Here is an 18,999-nt window from a genome sequence, read left to right on the forward strand (position 1 = left end):
GCAAGGAACTATTACCTAACTGTGGGAACACAACCATTCAAAACGCATTTTCCAGCTTTCTGTTTTAGAAGCCACACACACAGCTCTACCTTTTAAAAATGTGCAATTTCATAGATGGTGCCTAATGTTTCAAGTTTAAAAGTTAAAGTTCACTTCTATTTCTTGGGCATCCCTTAGTGATACACAAATCCAGACACTGTTCTCACTACAAGTTTGATAAATGTGCAAGATTTGGGTGCTTTGAGTTGTGTTGTTCCATTTTTGTTTTGATCCTTGTATCCTACTCAACATTGTTAAAAGGCCTTCCCCTCTTTATTATGCAGTATATGGGTTTAATAAAAATATTAAAATGATTTAATATTTTAGGGCAGAAGTGGGCTCGCAGATTCAGGATTAACTGCACTCTAAAAAGTAGGGTAAGGTAGGTTTTAGGTCCCTTTCCCTCTCCATCCAAGCAGTTTGAAATAAATACTTCTTGTAAAAACAGCTTAGCCTAGAAGTCTGTGGACAATACCTCTTATAGAACACTTACAAAACAAACCCAAGGTGAAATTTGCTAGAAGGGTACAAATCCACCAAACATGTTGTCCCTGAAGTTTTGTATGTTTGATTAATAGTTTGGTTTTGGTTTGCTATCAACAATTAGACCATTTTGCAAATATTTTTGATGACTTCCTTTATCTTGTCAGAGAGGTTTAAAATACTACTAACTGCCTTAAGACTGAAGATTGCTAAGCAGTTTATTTGAAATGATTCCTGTTTCCTTTGTTAACATCTCATGTAATGTTGTGCCAGAAAAGTTTCTAGACTGAGCAATCAGTTGGTGTGGTTTCTTCAGTCCACAGTCCCAACCCCCTTCACGCTATCCCCAGACACCTTCCAAGTTTCTGAGTCTGCAGGGAAAGGAGGAGCTGCTTGACCGTTCCCTTACTTTAATGATGTTTTCCTTCTCTTCCTGTAGATGAATGAGGTATTTCTAGTAACCGATTAGTATAACTTCATCTTCCATCCTGTAACTACATTGATCTATTGAGACCCTGTGTATTTATAGACATAACAAATTAACATATAAATACATTACATACAAAGGATCATACAGTGTCAAGATGAAGGAGCAGATGTACTTCATGAACTAAATACATTTCAAATATAAATTAAAATGAAAATACAGTGTTTCCACTTCTGCAGGAAAAAATTTTAAAACAGACCAAAAAGTCTTCCCGCCCCCAAAGGTCCACTGCTTATTGATGACCTGTGAACCTACTCCCAGGACTCTAGGCTTTGGTTTTGCTTGATCAGACTCAGGATGCTTTGATTCCAGGGACAGCATCCACTGGAACCCACCTGGCAAATGCTTAGAGATGAGGTTGAAGAGGGGCTGCCACATGGCTATCCATGGGCTTCCCCTCCATTGCTGCCCCTCCCCCCTGCCTGTGGGAGAATCAGGCTCAAGTCAGTGGAGACTTCTCAGCTCTCTGAGAGGAGAAATAGCACCAACTTTCAAGCTGGGGGATGCTTTCCACCTAGAAATGTCATGGTCAGGCTTCAAGGTGAAGCAAACAAATTTTTTATTTTTGTCCCCATCCTGTAGGATTATACAGGGGCATGGAATTAGGCCAGGGGGATTACTAAAGATTAAATCTTTTTTTCGAGTTTTAAAAAAATCAGTGGTAACGGTTGTGGAAAGTGTGAACAAATCCTTACTTCAAATTGTATTTATCTCAGGAGGGCCAAGGCTTGGGTACCAAACTCTACAATGAGTAGACAGAGAGACAAAATCTAGTCCAGTGAAGTGCTCTCTGCCAAGGAAAAGCCAAGGGGTCTGTTTCTGACACAAGGGGAACAGCATCTGATAATTTAAAGCAGGAAAGAAGGGAAACCAGAGAAAGTCCTTCCAATTGCAGGGGCTCTACCGTTGTCCAGCCTCTCGGATGCGGCAGGCCACAGCAGTGATGAGAGCTGCCCCCTTCCCACTGCCATCTTCTGACTCCAGGAAGGACACATCACATTTTGGAGCCAAGTCCTTCACCGTCTCATGCATGACTTTGGCAAAGCTGAAAAAGTTGGGAGGAAGACAGAACAAAATGTCTTAGTCACGACAGATTTGTGTCCTAAAAGATAGTGCCCTAAGAAGTGATGCTGGAAACCTAGGAATAATTGAGATGGAGAAGAGGATGATAGCTACCATGTATTAAACACTATGTATTTTTCAGAAAACTGAGGTTTGGAGAGACTAGCAACATGCCCAAGTTCTATGTTACAGTGGGCAAGAGAAGCTAAGTGAGAAGCTAAGATTCAACTCTAGGACAAAAGCCTGAGATTATGGCCAGCTGTGTTCTTAAAAGAGCAGTCATTTATGCATGCCTTGCAGAAGTGCCTGTTCATCAGCTCTAGAGGGGAGGACCAAGTCCCATACATGTGGTATTCAACTCATGTCAGACTCATGTCTAACCCAAAATTTCATTAAAGGCAAAAGGAGCAGACTTAGGAGGGTGTTGTTGGGAGATGACAAGAATCAAAGATTCTTCCTGATATGGGACTAGAGAAAGAGACCATTTGTCATTATTTACCCACTAGAGCAGGGTCGCGTTGCTCCTCCCCATTGGCAGAGCTGAGAATAGAGGTCCTAACCTCAAGCCCCGGTGCTAGTGGCTGGACTTCCCTCCCACTCCCAACCCTCACTTGGGACTGAGGTTCCTATTTTCACAATGACACTGAACATCAATAAGAGAAATTTAGAACTCCTCAGGGTCCACTCTTTACACTAACTGTAGACTCTGGGCAAGCATCTCAACTCCTTGAAACAATCACGGTGATGCAGGTGGCAATTCAATCAATTAGTCTCTCCATCCTACCTTCTGCTGAGCAAGGGGCACAGCTCTGTTCTTTTAAGTTTTAGTCGAAGAGCTTCTATGGCAAAGGGACTGAGGCATATCCTGATTTTAAAACAATTTGTTCAAAATATATGCAAGTGAGAAAAGAAAGGAGAAGAGAAATAGTGATGAGAGGACAAAAGGGGAAAGAGATGGACAAAGACAGAAAAAAGAGTAAAAAGAAAAAGGAATTCAGTATTTCCATACTAGAGATGAGGGTGGCAAACTGCTTCTATAGGGGGCTAGACAATTGATACTTTGAGCTTTGTGGGTCATATAGCCTGCTGTTAATAGCCAAAAGCCGCCATAGACAACACATAAACAAGTGGGCATGGCTGTGTTTCAATAAAAGTTTATTTACAAAAACAGTTGTGGCTATAAGCTGCCAACACCTACCCTAGACGATAGATTTCCCGCATACATTTACTAGAACATAGGCAGAAGCATTGTTTGAAATAGTCAAAATCTAGAAATAACCCAAATATTCATCATTAGGATAAATTATAGCTTAGACACTCATAGGTTACAGCCCTGAAAATTAATGAACTATGATTGCAGACTTCAGTGTTGATGCATCTAAAAACCATACGCAATGTGAGAAAAACCAGTCACAAAAGAAAAGATGCCATCTGATTCCCCTTATGGTAAATTCAAAATTGAGTAAAACTGGGACTTCCTGGTGGTCCTACGGCTAAGACTGCGCTTCCAATGCAGGGGGCTCAGGTTCAATCCCTGGTCTAGGAACTAAGATCCCATACGCTGCTCAGTGCAGCCAAAAAAAAATTAAGTAAAAATAAACACTATAGATGCATACATAAAATATGGGAGAAAAAAAGTGATAAACTTAATCACCTCAGCACTTACTCTTGGTGGGGAAAATGAAGGGTGCAACTGGGAGGAGCTCACAGGGGGCTTCCAAGCTGGATGGTAAAACACAGACCTACACAGTTATTAGGAGAAGGAAATGGCAACCCACTCTAGTGTTCTTGCCTGGAGAATCCCGGGGACGGGGGAGCCTAGTGGGCTTCCATCTATGGGGTCGCAGAGAGTCAGACAGGACTGAAGCGACTTAGCAGCAGCAGCAGACACAGTTATTAATCGTTAAAACTATAATACATGCACTATATACACTCTTTGCAATGTCTGATAATTTGCCATAAAATAAAGATTGAGAGAAAGGAAAGCAGGCAAAGAATGAAGAGATGTGGGGAGACAGATGGGCAGGGAGAGTGGAGGTCAGGCACTCACTGAGGATGTAGCTTGTAGAGGGTCCCGTCCACACCCACTGTCACTTTGAGGGTGTCCAGCCCACGGTTTTCTCGTATTTTGTCCACTACAGCGGCCATGCCTGCGCCACAGAGCTGGGCTGCCCGTCGAGCCACCACGGTGCACACCTCCTTGACGATGATGCTGTCATCGCAGGTGCTCTCGAGCCCTAAGTGGTGCAGGATGGCACGGACCTGCAGCAGGGCCAGGCAGTCACTGGGGCAAGAGGAGACAGCCAGTGGTCAGTGACGTACCAAGAGGGCCTGATGGCTTGCCACTCCAGGGCCTAGCTCCTTCATCTGAAGCAGTTCTTGGGAACCTGGACTTCCAAGGGCTGAGGGTCAAAGCTACCGTCCGTGAGAGGTGGTTTCGTTTTTAAACTCAATTCAGGAACTAGCGCTTATCACACTGGCCCACATGGACAGGAACACAAAGAAACAGCTCGCTCTGCCACTTTATCTAGGCAAGGTGCACACTGCTGCTACAAAACTGATACTCAAAAGGAAATTCACTGGCCATGATTCCACTTATTTGGAAATAGCAAAGACAGTGCTGATGCTAATACATGACAGTTTTCAGTTGCAAAGCCCTTTCCTGTCCAATCTCTCATTGTTCACAGGCCAGCAGGACAAGCCTCAACAGCCAACATTAGATGCCTCTTCTACTCCTCCTCCCCGACTCTGGGTGGTCTCAAATCGACCTGTGCTCTATTTATAGAAGAAGAAAATGGACATGTAAGCTGGAACAGTATTCTGTTCACTGGGGGCCCCCCTCATGTAGGCTGTCTAGTGCCTGTTTTTCAATATGCCTGAGAGTAATATTAATGACAGCATTAATTTTCAGAAGGCTCTGAAACTCAGCATTCTAATTTAGAGCAGACTTCTCTTCTCCACCATTAAACTGGAGGAAGAAAGCCTCGCTTTAATGAGCCACCACAGGATGCCACTTAATCCTGGTTGCCTTATTACTGCACCAGCGGTTAAGAAGATCCTTCTTGCCAAGCACAGGGGCTTCAGTGAGTTATCTTCCACTGTGCATTCCCATTTACATTCTGTGAGCAGCTATCTTTCTTTCTACCTTTGAAATTGGTCTAAAACCAGCAATACTGCTTTGCACAGGTTCATCCAACTTAGCATGATTTTTCACAAGAATATATATTTTCCCTTAAAATGCCAACTGTTCATAAAGTACTTTAAAACAACACTATATAGAGACAAACATGTTAGCTACTAAACTGACCTGTATGTAAGCCACACCCTGATCATACCTGAACTGTGAAAATCCCAGCTTGTCTGTCCATGAAAAGGACACACGGTCCATCCCACTCCAGGCCCTAAATTCTCACCTCTCAATCTGAGACAGGAACTTGGTTTCAAAGATTCCCCTTGTCTTGAGCCGCTCTGAGATGCGGCCACGGAAAAGCAGCCCACGCTTGGTGAAATCGATGAGGATGTTACGAACAATCTCGCCCAAGTACATGCCGCTGATCATTTTCTCAAACCTGCAATGCAGGTAATGTTCATGGAGGTTAAAAAAGAAGTGTCGGATGTGTTGAGACAGACCAGCCTTCACTACATCAGAAGGTAGAGAGCATACAGCTTCCCATTGGTGGAACAGGAAATGCTATTTGACTCACTTAGGCAGGATTCCTGGCATCCACACGTACTGACTCATAGTGTTCAGTAAAATGTGTCCTGAGGCCCAAGGGAGTCCCTGAATTGACTCCATTTAATGGGTTCATTTTCCTTCCAAGGCTTATTCCTGACTTCTCAAGAAGGAACTCATACCAGACCCCACCCCACTTCCAGAAGAGTAGGCTGCTGAATCTTAATCCCTGATGTTGCTGTGAATTTAGCATGATTTCCCGTCAACCTAATCATTTATTGCTTAAATAACTAGTGCCAGCTGAGAACTAAACTGGCCAAGAGAACTAAACACGACTGCTCAATAGCTTGAGGGCCTTCTGGCTCGACCTAGTGCCTTTAAAAATATCAGCATTCTAGATTTCTACCAAGACTCCATCATCGTTTAATCTTGTCTTACTCCAGCCTGTTTTCTTTCATTAATGTTGTCTGGCTGGTTCCTGAAGGCACTTTAATCTGTGGCCTCTACTATAGACAAATGTTTGCAAAGGATATTCTGCAGAAGTACAGTCCCTGGTTAATCCAATTAGGAAAAACTACATTCAACCTCTTCCTAATGGGACCCCACCACACCAAGGGCTTGGTGATGCTGGAGCTGCCCCCTTGTCCAGTATGACAATAGAGGATGCTATACACTGGATGGATGGAGAAAAGCTTGCTCCTATTCGCTTCCTGGTCCTACCTGCCTCGCCCCAGCAATGCTTCTTCACTCTGATGGCAACAGGTGGTTCAACTGTCTGTTTTTCCTCAAGTCCCACACCTAGGTGTTAACACTTTCTCTCACCTGCCCAGTCCTCACAGTAGGAGCTGCTTCCTACATGTATACTAACTTCTGTGCTACTCAGCAACCCTCTTTGGTCTTTTCATCCCTCTAAAACCTTGATCAACTCCCAATTCTCCTTGCAACATAACTGTTGTGATTTTTGTTTTCCCAACTGGACTTCAAGACCATCACAGTTCAACAGGGCAAAAAGGACTTAACCCAGAACTTCCCAGGTGTATCTGACAAGAAGCCCTTTCCAAAGAAACCTCTTCTGTTAACATCTCAAGAGAATGAGCATCCTGGGATTTGCTGTTTTGGGTGACTCATCACTGTTCACTTCTGAGATAAACATACCAGAACCCACACACAGCTGGGCACCTACCTCTGCCTGCCGGGGTTAAGGGAAAGTTCATCCACAGCTGCATCAAATTCTGTGCGCAAGTCATCGAGGCATCCGTTGTCCCCAAAGGCCCCCCACTCCATGTTGACACACATCCGCCCCTCTTCCCCTTCCACCAGCTCAACATTCCGCATCTCCTCCATGTAGCAGGCATTGCTGCCTGTGCCTGCCAATCAAGAGAGGACAGTCAGGCCCCTCTCGGCACCATCCCCTCCACCAACCCTAGGCTATGTGAACCCGCAGGGGAAGGACAGACCAAGTCCTCACCAACAATGAGGCCGACTTCACAGTGAGGGTCTTCATAGCCACAGGTCATCATAGTCCCAACTGTATCGTTCACCACGGCAACCACGTCCAGGTCAAACTCCTGAGAACAACAGCAGATCCCAATCCCCAAATGAGCCACAATATTCTCCCTCAGACACTTGCAGGGGAGATTTAGATGTGTATAAAACTTATTGGTGGCTCAGAGGTTAAAGCGCCTGCCTGCAAGGCAGGAGACCTGAGTTCGATCCCTGGGTTGGGAAGATCCCCTGGAGAAGGAAATGGCAGCCCACTCCAGTATTTTTGCCTGGAGAATCCCATGGACGAAGGAGCCTGGTGGGCTACAGTCCATGTAGTTGCAAAGAGTTGGACACGACTGAGTGAATGAACTGAACTGAACTGAAAGCTTATATAGCAGGGCTTATTTGCTCTGCTCAAATGTCACCTCCTCAGAGACCTTCCCTGGTTATACTATTTAAAAGAATGTGCTTCCCCAGGCCCACTCACTCTGTCCTCACCCAACTTCATTTTCCTTCATAGCACAAAAGCACCTGACGTTAGCTCATGGTTTGTTTATAGAACGTGAGCTTGTGGCCATTCCTGAATCCCCAGTTGCCCAGAGGAAGGCTTGACAGACCATGGACACTCACAGACTGCCGAAGGACTAGAATAATTTCCCTGGGACCGGCACAACCGCACCTAACAGCTCCCCCCGCTTTTGTACACAGAGACCCCTTCCGGCCTCGTGCTATGCCTCCCCTACCTCTCGCCGGTGGATGGCTTCCTTCAGCAGCATAACTACATCCTCACCCTCGCAGCCAGACGCCTTGAAGCCTTTAGTCCACTTCAGGAGGATGCTCTAGGAATCACACATGGGCAGGGAGGGGGATATCAGAGAAGGACTCTTGGCTCATTCTCTAGTTGTCAACCTCACAGGTTATCAGAGGCCCTTTGAAAACCGAGCATCTCATCCACAAGTTATTCTAAACCTGTCTCACCTACTAGAAGGGTCTACTGTGCACCAGGCACTGGGCGAAGCACATCACATGTGCTACACCATTTAATCCTCACAGCAACTGTGTGAAATGTCTGTCATTATCGTGCCCATTTTACAGGTAACTCTGGCCCTGGAGTAAACTGCCCAAGGCCTGCAGCTTGGAATAGAGGAGGCCCTCACCCGCAGGCTCACCAAATCCAATGCACGGGCTCATAAGCACCACACAACTGCCCCTGCCAAGGAGCTAGGCTCTATACGCTTGTTGCCCTCACCAGGAAAAACAGTTTGCCCTGAACATCACATAGAGGGGTCGGTTTGTGTCTCTGAATTTTCAGACTCCACTACGAAGTGAATGAGTACCCTCTGCGGAGTTATACAGGGCCTTTCAGGAGCAGATATACGACGGCTCTGAATATGGGGGCTGTTTCATATACTGCTCCCTGGATCCCTCTGTGCTGCTTCAGGCCATCAGGGAATAGGCATCCAGGACCCCCACACCACTCTTGAGAGGCCGGAACCCAAAAGAGGGCCACGTGCTCACTATCTATCCACTGGCATGGTTTCTCCAGGACTTGCTTGGTTTCTCACAGCCCAGGAGTTTAATATCACGAGTCCCACTGTGTTCGGATCCTGGGAAACTCAGAAAAACAAAGTTCAATCTCAGTAGTGACCTAGTTTACACACTTATATCCAAACCACTCTGATTTTCTTATTTACAAATTAGCTTGACATCTCTGATGAAATTTTGTTTTTGGCACTTTCAAGCATTTGGAATGTTGAAATAACATTACTGCAAGTGGTCCTTAGATAATATGGCATGCAGAGGCCCCAACAGCTGGGGAGAGCTGCCCGTGGCCACCAGCTAAGCCAGGCAGCTTGAGGCCTCTGGGCTTCAGAACCTGCTAATTTCCCCATCAACAGACTGATCTCAGCAGAGCAGAACCCAGCTTACAGACAGAACAACAGACAGAACCCAGCTTCTGCTTCTCTTGGTCTTAGCTTTCAAAGCTCTAGACTGAATACCTGATGCTTACAGAAACTTAGGACATATGGCATAAATGCAATGCAATGACCTGGAATTTTGCAATTCAGGCACAAAAAGAAACAGTTGACATGTCTTGGGGGGTCACCAGATAAATATATAAGCATATATATATATATGTCTATAAGCATATATATATACATGCTATACTTGAAAAATATACCTGAAAAGTATGTTAAAAATATTTCAGGAGAAGAAGTATACTTGAAAAATCTGTTAAAAATATTTCAGTAGAAGAAGTCTAGAAGCATATAAACTGGAATTTCTTTTTATCTTCCTATTAATCACATTTTATACATTTCTGTATTATAGAGTTTATACTTTTCTTAAAAATATTTTTCTGGTCTTACCACCAGTGTTTTCCCAAATCATTGAGATTCCTTCCAAAAAACCAGTCGCTAATATGAGGCAGTAAATGACTCATGACTTAAATATTTCCCAACTGTTGAATGACTTAGTTTGTTTCTAATGACTGTTATAATAAGCAACGTTTCCTTAAATATCACATAAGTACTTATATACATGTTTGATAAGTACTTTTGGTAAACTGATGCAAATGAGAAGGCTTTGAAAACCAATGCATTAATACTGAAAAAAAATGTTGAGACAAAGAAGCTGGAAAAACTAAAAGCAATCCTAGACTAACACTGGACAAATGTTAACAGATGTTGGGAAATACTGGATTCGGCAGGGTTTCTACCAGGACTTCCTAACACCTGACCTGTCCTAGCAGTGCTCATGGTAAATCTAACTCGCAGAGGGGAGGGCTAGGAGGCATTTACAAATCACTGAGTGACATAAGGGCTGCTGTAAGAGCACCAGATCTTTATCCCCTGCTTCATTCACCCAAGGCAAGCTGACAGGGAATAAAAAGCAAAGGGGACACTAGGGAAATATCACGACATCCAAACAGGGGATGGAGTGAAATGTCCTGAGCCCAAAACAGGGGCCTCGGGAACCGCTGAGCGTAACTGACAGCATGGACCCATGTGTCAAGAAACTGGAATGAAATCATGGCTTAGCCACTCGCAGGCTATATGACCTGCAAGATACTTAGCCTCTGTAGACCTTGTTTTCCTTTCTGCAAAATGGGCACAGACACCTACCTTATATGGTTGCTGTGAGGGTTAAATGAGGAAACCTAGCAGAGTACCTTGCACAAAATACTTTTAAAAAATGTCAGTTGCTGATATTATTAGCATCGTCATCATCATCCCAAATATTGTTACCTGCTTGACTCTCACCAGATCTGACTTGCTCATTCCCATCAATAAGCCCTTCCCCATGACTGATCACTAATGCCCTTCTTTTCTTCCTCTTGGGTCAGCTTTCTCCCTTGCTCAAAACTCTGGCTGGTTCAGAGTTAGTAAACCCCATGGGAGACCCCTCCAGGAAAGCACTGTTACCTCGTCTAGGCTGTTCTGCTGGCAGGGAAAGGAGAACGTGAAACCTAGAGGCAGGGACACACCCTTCATGCCCATGTACTCCAGGAAGTCCGCAATGCACTGGACGATGTGGTCAAAGAGCTGTAAGGAGAAGTTGGGCTCTGAGCAGGGTGGTAGATGGGCCAGGGCAGGCTGCACCAGCAGGGCCTGAACACCAGCTCTGGGCCTCTACCCAAGAGAAAAGCCAGCTCAGGCACATACTTAAGTAAAGGCCAGCCAGAGCCTTAGCCCACCTACTCCTCCCCAGGACCACAGGTGAGAGCAGAGAAAGCACTGCCCTCCCGGGTGAGAAGGGGTTGTCTCCTGGAGTCCCCTCCCAGAGGTGCCCTGTCTTACCTCGTCCCCTGTGCCGTGCATGACCTCCTGCGGGATCGAGTAGATCTTGTTGTGCATCTCCACCCCGCGGCGCTTCCCGTTCCGCACACGCACCAGCAGGACCCGGAAATTGGTGCCCCCAAGGTCCAAGGCCAGGAAGTCTCCTTTCTCTGGAAAATAAGCCCGGGAAGATAATTCACTGGGGCTAAAGAGAGTGACAGTCACCTTCCCCTAATGGGGAGCTCTCCCAGGAGGCCCTGGACAACCTCAGGATAATAGACAGTGGTTCACTAAGTTGTGTCCGATTCTTGCAACCCCATGAACTGTAGCCCGCCAGGCTCCTCTGTCCATGAGATTTCCCAGGCAAGAATACTGGAGTGGGTTGCCATTTCCTTCTCCATGATAGACAGTAAGTTCCACCTAATGATAAAGAAAATAAGAACCCTGGGATTAGACACTTCCTGGCTCCTTTGTGGTTCTCAAATGAATTCAAGTTGCAGGATCCCAGGAATTACAATGAGCTCCAGAACATAGGAAAGAAATCGTGATATGGTACACTCCAAAATATCCAAACATGCCACCTGTACAAAATCAAAGGCCACCTTACATAAGGTTCCAGAATAGAGAAGAGAAAAGGAACAACAGTCCAACTCTCCAAAGAAAACTGAAGGGAAGTCTTTCTAAATGAGAAAACCCTCCTTTGTAGGACAGTCACAATGCACTGCATGCCTCAGTCAATTTCCATGCAGCCCTCAGGCAGCTGCAAGAGGGAGGCACTGCACTCCCCTCTATAGAGAAGCGAGACCTGGCTGAACTAGGGTGCAGCAATACAACCTGTCCCGTAGCACAAAGCAGCCATAAACAATATGTAAGCAAATGGGCATGGTTGTGTGCTAATAAAACTTTATTTGTAAAAAATAGGCAGTGGGCTAGATTTAGACCATGGATTTTAGTTTGCCAACCCCTGACCTTATATGAGCTAACCCTGGAACCAAAATTCCTATATTTGAATCCAGCTCCACCATCTCCTAGTTGGGCAGGTTTCTTAACTTCCCTGTGCCCAGGTTTGGTGTAAAACATAATAGCTTATTAACAAACAAAATTAACTACTAGTGTCTGTTAACAGTTGAAGATTAAATGAATTAATACATGCAGAATGCTTAGAGAAGCGTTTGACACATAGCAAGCAAGTATTTACTACGATCCCTGTTCAGTTTTAGCAAAGGAGTACCTTGGTTGAGCTCACTGAGCACCAGAATTTCCCAGGACTACAGCTGAAGAAACACATTCGACAACCTGGCCTGAGCACCTGATGCTAAGGCTAAGGGAATCCTCTTGGAGTGACTGAGCCCCACGGTGAGCTGGGCGGCAGCCCTGCCGTATACCTGTGCCGTCAGGGGTGGCACACACGTAGGTGGGCAGCATCTTGACGGGAGCAATGGCGTGAGTCTCCTTGCTCAGACCTCGCTCCATTTCTATCTTCATCCTCTTCTTGACCTCCAGCAGCTGCTCACGGCTCAGCTTCAGAGACTCCAGGGTCTTCTGGCGGGCTCGGTGCTGATCGGCCAGCCGATAGGCCACTGCCGTCACCATGGCTGCCCCCTTGCCGCTGCCATCCTCAGAGCGGAGGAAGCGGACGTCACAGTCAGGCACCAGGCGCCGCACGGTCTTGTGAAGACGCTTGGCAAACCTGTAGTCACAGAGACGGGCTAAGAGTTGGGTGCCCACAGGTAGGGTCAGTGGTACAAATGTTTGGGGCAGTAGCTCACCACCTCAGCCCAAATGACACCCTAAACACTCTCTTCCTACTCTTTCCAAGGTTAGGGGTCACTGTATAAAAGCTCAAAATATTTAAATGTAACCACCATGTGAAAAGAAAAGGACCCTTCTGGGAAGCCACCATCTCCTGCAGACACTCACAGAAGACCCCCTTCTCATAGGCCCCAGCTCCTTTGCCCAACTTATCAGCCTCAGGTGACTCTGACACCAACTACTATTCATGTTTCATCAATTCAGCAGATACTGCCTAGGAAAGACCCAAAAACAGAAACGTCAAAATGCTCTTCTAGACTCTGGCCTCTCTTTGGCTGCTTTCTGCCAAGAAGCCCAGAAGTGTCTGAACAGCTAAGGATTTGTGTGGTGGCTGCTTGGAGCCACAGTCTCTGAGGTCTTACTACTCCAAGTGTGGGCCACGGGCCGGCAGCATCACTGGGTGCTATTAGAGACACAGGATCTCAGGCTGAACTCAGACCTTCTGAACCAGAAGCTGCCTCTTAACTAGATCCTCTAGTAATCTGTGTGCACTTTAAAGTTTCTGAAGCACTGGACCAGGAGCCTAGGGCATGGAAGGGCTAAGGCCCTCCACATTCCCCTTCAGTTAACGCAGGGCCATTGACCAGTCATTCTTATTTGGTGAAAATGATGAGCTAAGTGGGTACCATAGAAAAAAATATCTTTCAAGTTAAAGGATCAAAACATAGACGGCAGGGCAGGATTAATTCAATGCCTAGGTGAGCCAGAGAAGCTGGAACTAAGAAAGCACAAAAAAAGAGCCCCCAGAAGCCAGGAGAGCTCCGAGGAAAGCCTCCAGCCATGCCGAGGCTTGCCCAGCGGGGAGCTTTCATTCCACAAAGAACCTGGACGCCATGGCCCATCTCCACCACCCCCACCGTGCGACGCAGAGTTCCTGCAGAGTCAGGCCTCTGAGGGCCCACATGCTGACTCACTGGGGGTGCTTCTTGTAGACGGAGCCGTCGACCCCGACGGTGGAGCGCAGCCGGTCCACGCCTTTGTTCTCCTTGATGCGCCGCAGCACGGCCGCCAGCGTAGCCGCACACAGGCTGGCCGAGCGTGTGGACACGATCTGGCAGACCCGATGAGTAGCCACACAGTCCTCATCCGTCGGGTTCAGCCCCAGCCGCACCAGGATCTCACGGGCCTTCCGGATGCCATCCTTCTCCCTGGGAAACAGAAACAGCGTGTGAGCAGGCGTCTACTCACCGTGGCCAGTGGGAGGGAAGATGTGTGCCCACAAGGAAAGCCCTCGGCCCCAGCAAATGCCATGTCCCAGGGAAGGCAGACACCCGCCTCACTGCTCTGCCCACCTACGGAACAAGGAGGCGAAGAAAGCACAAGCTGAGGTCTTCTTCCCCACCCCACCCCCCACCAGCAACACACAGTACTTCAGGTGCCCCTGTTTCCCCAGTGAGATCAACCAAGTTTCCTTATGCACACACTATGGGAGGACAAGGCCCTGTTCCTGGGGCTTTACACACCAAGCTGTGTGTGTATCAGTTTGCTTGTCTCAGGATAGTGGGAAGGTTGTCCCTGCCACCAACTATCTCTGACCACAGGAACCCAGCTGTGGAGCCCACCCTATTTTCTCTCTATCAAGCAGTCTGTTGCACTTCACCATGGGGTTGGCAGTGCTTTAACTTGCATCTAAAGATGTTGGTCAAGGGTTGATGCTTTGAGATTAGCCCTCTTTTCAGGGGGAATTAAGTGTCCACAAATATCAAGCACTGTCATTTCCTCCAAGTTTAACAAGGAGGTACAGTTCATTCAAGTATGCCACTAAAAACAAAGTCATTTGGACTGTCTCACTGCTCCTGTTAGCACCAAAATCATCTCCTCTCCACCATCTGGTGCCTGAAACAAGGCCTCCTCAAGTGACAAGTGGAAGTCTCAAAAAGAGGACACCATTGCTTCCCTGGTGGCTCAGTGGTAAGGAATCCACCTGCCAATGCAGGAGACACAGGTTCAATCCCTGGTCTGGGTAGATGCCACACGCAACAGAGGCTCTAAGCCCGTGTGCCACTGCTATTGAACCTGGGCTCTAGAGCCCGGGAACCACAGCTACTTTGCCCACGTGCTACTGAAGCCAGTGAGTCCACGCTCCACAAGAGAAGCTACCACAATGAAAAGCCACCCCTACTCACTGAAACTAGAGGAAAGTCTGCACAGCAATGGAGATACAGCACAGTCAAAACTAAATAAATAAAGCTGCGGTTAAAAAAAAAACAAACAAACAGGAAACCAAGTCCAACTTTTTGGATATCACTGATTGAAAAACAAAAATCAAGCCGTGCTCACTCCCACTCCCGCTACTTGGTGAAAATGCAGGCTTCAACTCTAACTTTTGGAACCAATGGGCCGTCCAAGGACCTCTTTTTCTGTTATGAAGCAGGAGTCAGGATAGAGCCCTTTCTGAAAATCACCAGTATGGAATGATTGTCTGAGGAGGCCTTACAGATAGCTGAGAAGTGAAAGACAAAGGAGAAAAGGAAAGATACATCCAACTAAATGAGTTCCAGAGAATACCAAGGAGAAGAAAGCCTTCTTAAGAATACCAAGGAGAAGAGGAAAGACCAATGAAAAGAAATAGAGAAAAACAATAGACTGGGAAAGACTAGAGATCTCCTCAGGAAAACTGGAGATATCACAGGAACATTTCATGCAAAGATGGGCACAATAAAGGACACAAATGGCAAGGACCTAAAAGAAACAGCAGAGATTTTAAAAAGAAGGCAGGACTTCACTTAAGAGTTGGGCAAATGTCTTAATGATCCAGATAACCACGATGGTGTGGTCACTCACCTAGAGCCAGACATCCTCGAGGTGAAGTTAAGTAGGTCTTAGGAAGCATCACTACAGTTAGTGGTGGTGATGGAATTCCAGCTGAGCTATTTCAAATCCTGAAAGATGATGCTGTGAAAGTGCTGGGCTCAATATGCCAGCAAACCTGGAAAACTCAGCAATGGCCACAGGACTGGAAAAGGTCAGTTTTCATTCCAATCCCAAAGAAGGGCAATGCCAAAGAATGCTCAAACTATCATACAATTGTGTTCATTTCACATGCTAGCAAGATAAGGCTCAAAATCCTTCAAACTAGGTTCAACAGTATGTGAGCCAAGAACTTCCAAATGTACAACCTGGATTTAGGAAAGGCAGCGGAATCAGAGATCAAATTGCCACCTGTTGAATCATAGAAAACGCAAGGAAATTCCAGAAAAATATGTACTTTTGCTTCATTGACTATGCTAAAGCCTTTGTGTGGATCACAACAAACTGTGGAAATTCTTAAAGAGATGGGAATATCAGACCACCTACCTGCCTCCTGAGAAACCTGTATGCAGGTCAAGAAGGAACAGTTAGAACTGGACATAGAACAACAGACTGGTTCAAAACTGGGAAAAGAGTACGTCAAGACTGTATATTGTCACCCTGTTTATTTTACTTCTATGCAGAGTACATTATGTGAAATGCCAGGCTGGATGAATCACAAGCTGAAGTCAAGATTGCTGGGAGAAATATCGATAACCTCAGATATGCAGATGGTCCCATCCTAATGGCAGAGAGCAAAGAGGAACTAAAGAGCCTCTTGATGAAGGTGAAAGAGGAGAGTGGAAAAGCTGGCTTAAAACTCAACGTTCAAACAACAAAGATCATAACATCCAGTCCCATCATTTCATGGCAAATAGATGGGCAAAGAAATGAAAACAGTGGCAGATTTTATTTTCTTGTGCTCCAAAATCACTGCAGATGGTGACCGCAGCCATCAAATTGAAAGACACTTGCTCCTTGGTAGAAAAACTATCACAAACCCAGACAGCCTATTAAAAGCAGAAATATGACTTTGCAGACAAAGGTCCATATAATCAAACCTATGGTTTTTCCAGTAGTCATGTATAGATGTGACAGTTGGATCATAAAGAAGGCTGAGTGCTGAAGAATTGATGCTTTCAAATTGTGGTGCTGGATAAGACTCTTCAGAGTTCCTTGGATTGCAAGATCAAACCAGTCGATCCTAAAGGAAATCAGTCCTGAATAGTCATTGGAAGGACTGATGCTGAAGCTCCAATACTTTGGCCACCTGATGTGAAGAGTCAATTCATGGGAAAAGCCCCTGATTCTGAGAAAGACTGAGGGCAGGAGAGGAAGGGGGCATCAGCGGATGAGAAGGTTGGATGGCATCACTGAATCAATGGACATGAGTTTGAGCAAACTCCAGGAGATAGTGAAAGACGGGGAAGTCTGCATGCTGTAGTCCATGGAGTCGCAGAGGGTCAGACACCACTTAGCGACTAAACAACAAAAGGGAATGAAATGCCAGGGCTTCAGGAAAAGAGAAGTAGATGAAAATGAATCATTGAAGGGTCCACAGGGAGCCTCTAGCATAAAGCTGAGGTCCCTGTGCCAGGCAGGAACTCGACTGCAAAAGTGAAAGTCCTTGCATGGGGGCCAGCTCTCCCCAGCACCATGAGTCACTCTGGTCGTCGGCACATTCAAAACAGACACAAGGGGAAAATATCTGGCAAGTGACATCAAGCCATAGGCCTGCCATGTGAGGCCAAGGCCTCACGCTGGGTGAGACCCTCCTGCTGTCCACATCTGAAGGGTCAACAGCCTGAGCTTCTTCCTCATTCCCCAGCCATCTGTCCACCCTTCTGAGGTCCCAGCAAACAGAGAAGGACCCAAAGCTTACCCTTCAATATCTGAAACATCTTTGGTCTCAAAATGGCCTGTGGCAAGAAGTTCAGGGCTGAGCTTCCCCCCAAAGAGCAGCTCCTCCTTGGCCATCTTCACCAGGATAAGCCTCACCAGTTCCCCCATGTACATTCCACTGATCATCTTCTCAAATCTGCAGAGAGAGATACAGCAAAAAAATGAGTCTCTGCTGCCAGTAAATTCGACACGTCCTTGTGGAAGCGGCATGCACACACGGCGCCTATGCAGAACAAAGTGCAAACTTGTGTGGCACTGACTAGGAGGGAGATGTGTAGAGAAGTGACAGCTGGGCACAAATGGGCTTGGAGGCACTGGGAGCTTAGGCTGTCTCTGCAGGCAGGTGGGCCTCGAACTATGGAGAAGGAGGGTCCTTTAGCAGCCAAATCAAACATCCAGGGAGTGTGGGACACTCTACCAAAGCTTGAATTTAATAAACTTTTTCTCTGGCAAGGAAATGCTCTTTTAAAATGAATTCTTATGCAAAACTTCAGTATTTATCTCAAGCAAAAAAAAAAAAAACCCACAGGTCACTCTAATTAAATTTGGGAGCACAGGGCTAGCAACTCATCACCTCAAACTTCCTTCCCCTTGCAGGCCATTTGTGGCTTCCTGAGAAAACAGAACAACGTGGGATGGAAGGGGGATTGGGCAAGAATAGGGTCAAATGAGAAGGAGCTCTTAAGTGTCACATGGTTTGGGGAATCTGGAAGTGAGACATGTTGGCAGTTTCTGAGCAGGAAGGTGACAAGATAGCGGAGAGGGAAGTAGGGTAATTTATTTTTTCAACACTAGGTGACACTGTTTTCTTTATAAGACAGTCTTTCTGGCTTAGATATATGACAGTCGAAACCAAGCCCTTGCAATTCTTTCTAGCCAAAAAAATGAAAAAAAAAAAAGGTCCTTTCATGGTATCTTGGAAAGGATCTAGGTCCCACACAGGGCCTTCAGAGAAGGCCCAGAGCAGGGTGTGGAAGAAATTCCGAAGTCACCTGGTGCAAACTACAAGAGAAGAAGCCGGGCCCTCAGGAAGTGACTTGCCCAAGACCCAAAAACAGGTATGGCAGAACTAGAGCTGAGTGGAGAGCTGGCAAAGCTGCTTGAGCAGGAGGTATGTTGGAAATGTTTAAGCACCAGCACACGCACGCTGCCGGAGAGGCAGCCCAGCTTCGGCAGCAAGGAACTCATGTGTCTACTTCTATACCTTCTCCAACGTAGCTGGTTCTGTGAGAGATAATGGAGGGGGCCAGTGGGGCTCTGAAGTGTGAGTGGTAAAGGTTTTTATCTCAGGTTTTAAAAGCACTTTGTTTCAGTGTTTGGAACATGTTTATTTAGAAACATAACGAGTGAGGAAAAAGTTGGTATTCAAGCCCAGCAATAACTGCAGGGACAGCTGATGCACTGGCAATATGGCCTCCCAGCCTTTTTCGTTTGTTTGTTTGTTGAGCAGTTTTTTTAGTCCATGAATTTCTCACCAGCCGTGGCAG

The 18,999-nt window shown here is 46.2% G+C and overlaps 1 protein-coding gene across 1 annotated transcript in view; it reads right to left on the reverse strand.

Annotated features, from left to right (window-relative positions):
* HK2 (hexokinase 2) overlaps positions 1,826-18,999 on the reverse strand; it is a 65,874-nt gene continuing 48,700 nt past the window's right edge. The window contains exons 8-18 of the mRNA XM_018054976.1: positions 17,493-17,648; positions 13,735-13,968; positions 12,394-12,698; positions 11,030-11,178; positions 10,655-10,774; positions 7,973-8,068; positions 7,213-7,312; positions 6,928-7,111; positions 5,485-5,640; positions 4,122-4,355; positions 1,826-2,054 (exon numbers count right to left, since the gene is read on the reverse strand). Coding sequence (XP_017910465.1) covers positions 1,910-2,054; positions 4,122-4,355; positions 5,485-5,640; positions 6,928-7,111; positions 7,213-7,312; positions 7,973-8,068; positions 10,655-10,774; positions 11,030-11,178; positions 12,394-12,698; positions 13,735-13,968; positions 17,493-17,648 — 1,879 coding nt within the window. The 3' untranslated portion in view covers positions 1,826-1,909. The remainder of the gene's footprint in view (positions 2,055-4,121; positions 4,356-5,484; positions 5,641-6,927; positions 7,112-7,212; positions 7,313-7,972; positions 8,069-10,654; positions 10,775-11,029; positions 11,179-12,393; positions 12,699-13,734; positions 13,969-17,492; positions 17,649-18,999) is intronic.

This window comes from Capra hircus, chromosome 11 (genome assembly GCF_001704415.2).
Source record: "Capra hircus breed San Clemente chromosome 11, ASM170441v1, whole genome shotgun sequence".
Classification (NCBI taxonomy): domain Eukaryota; kingdom Metazoa; phylum Chordata; class Mammalia; order Artiodactyla; family Bovidae; genus Capra; species Capra hircus.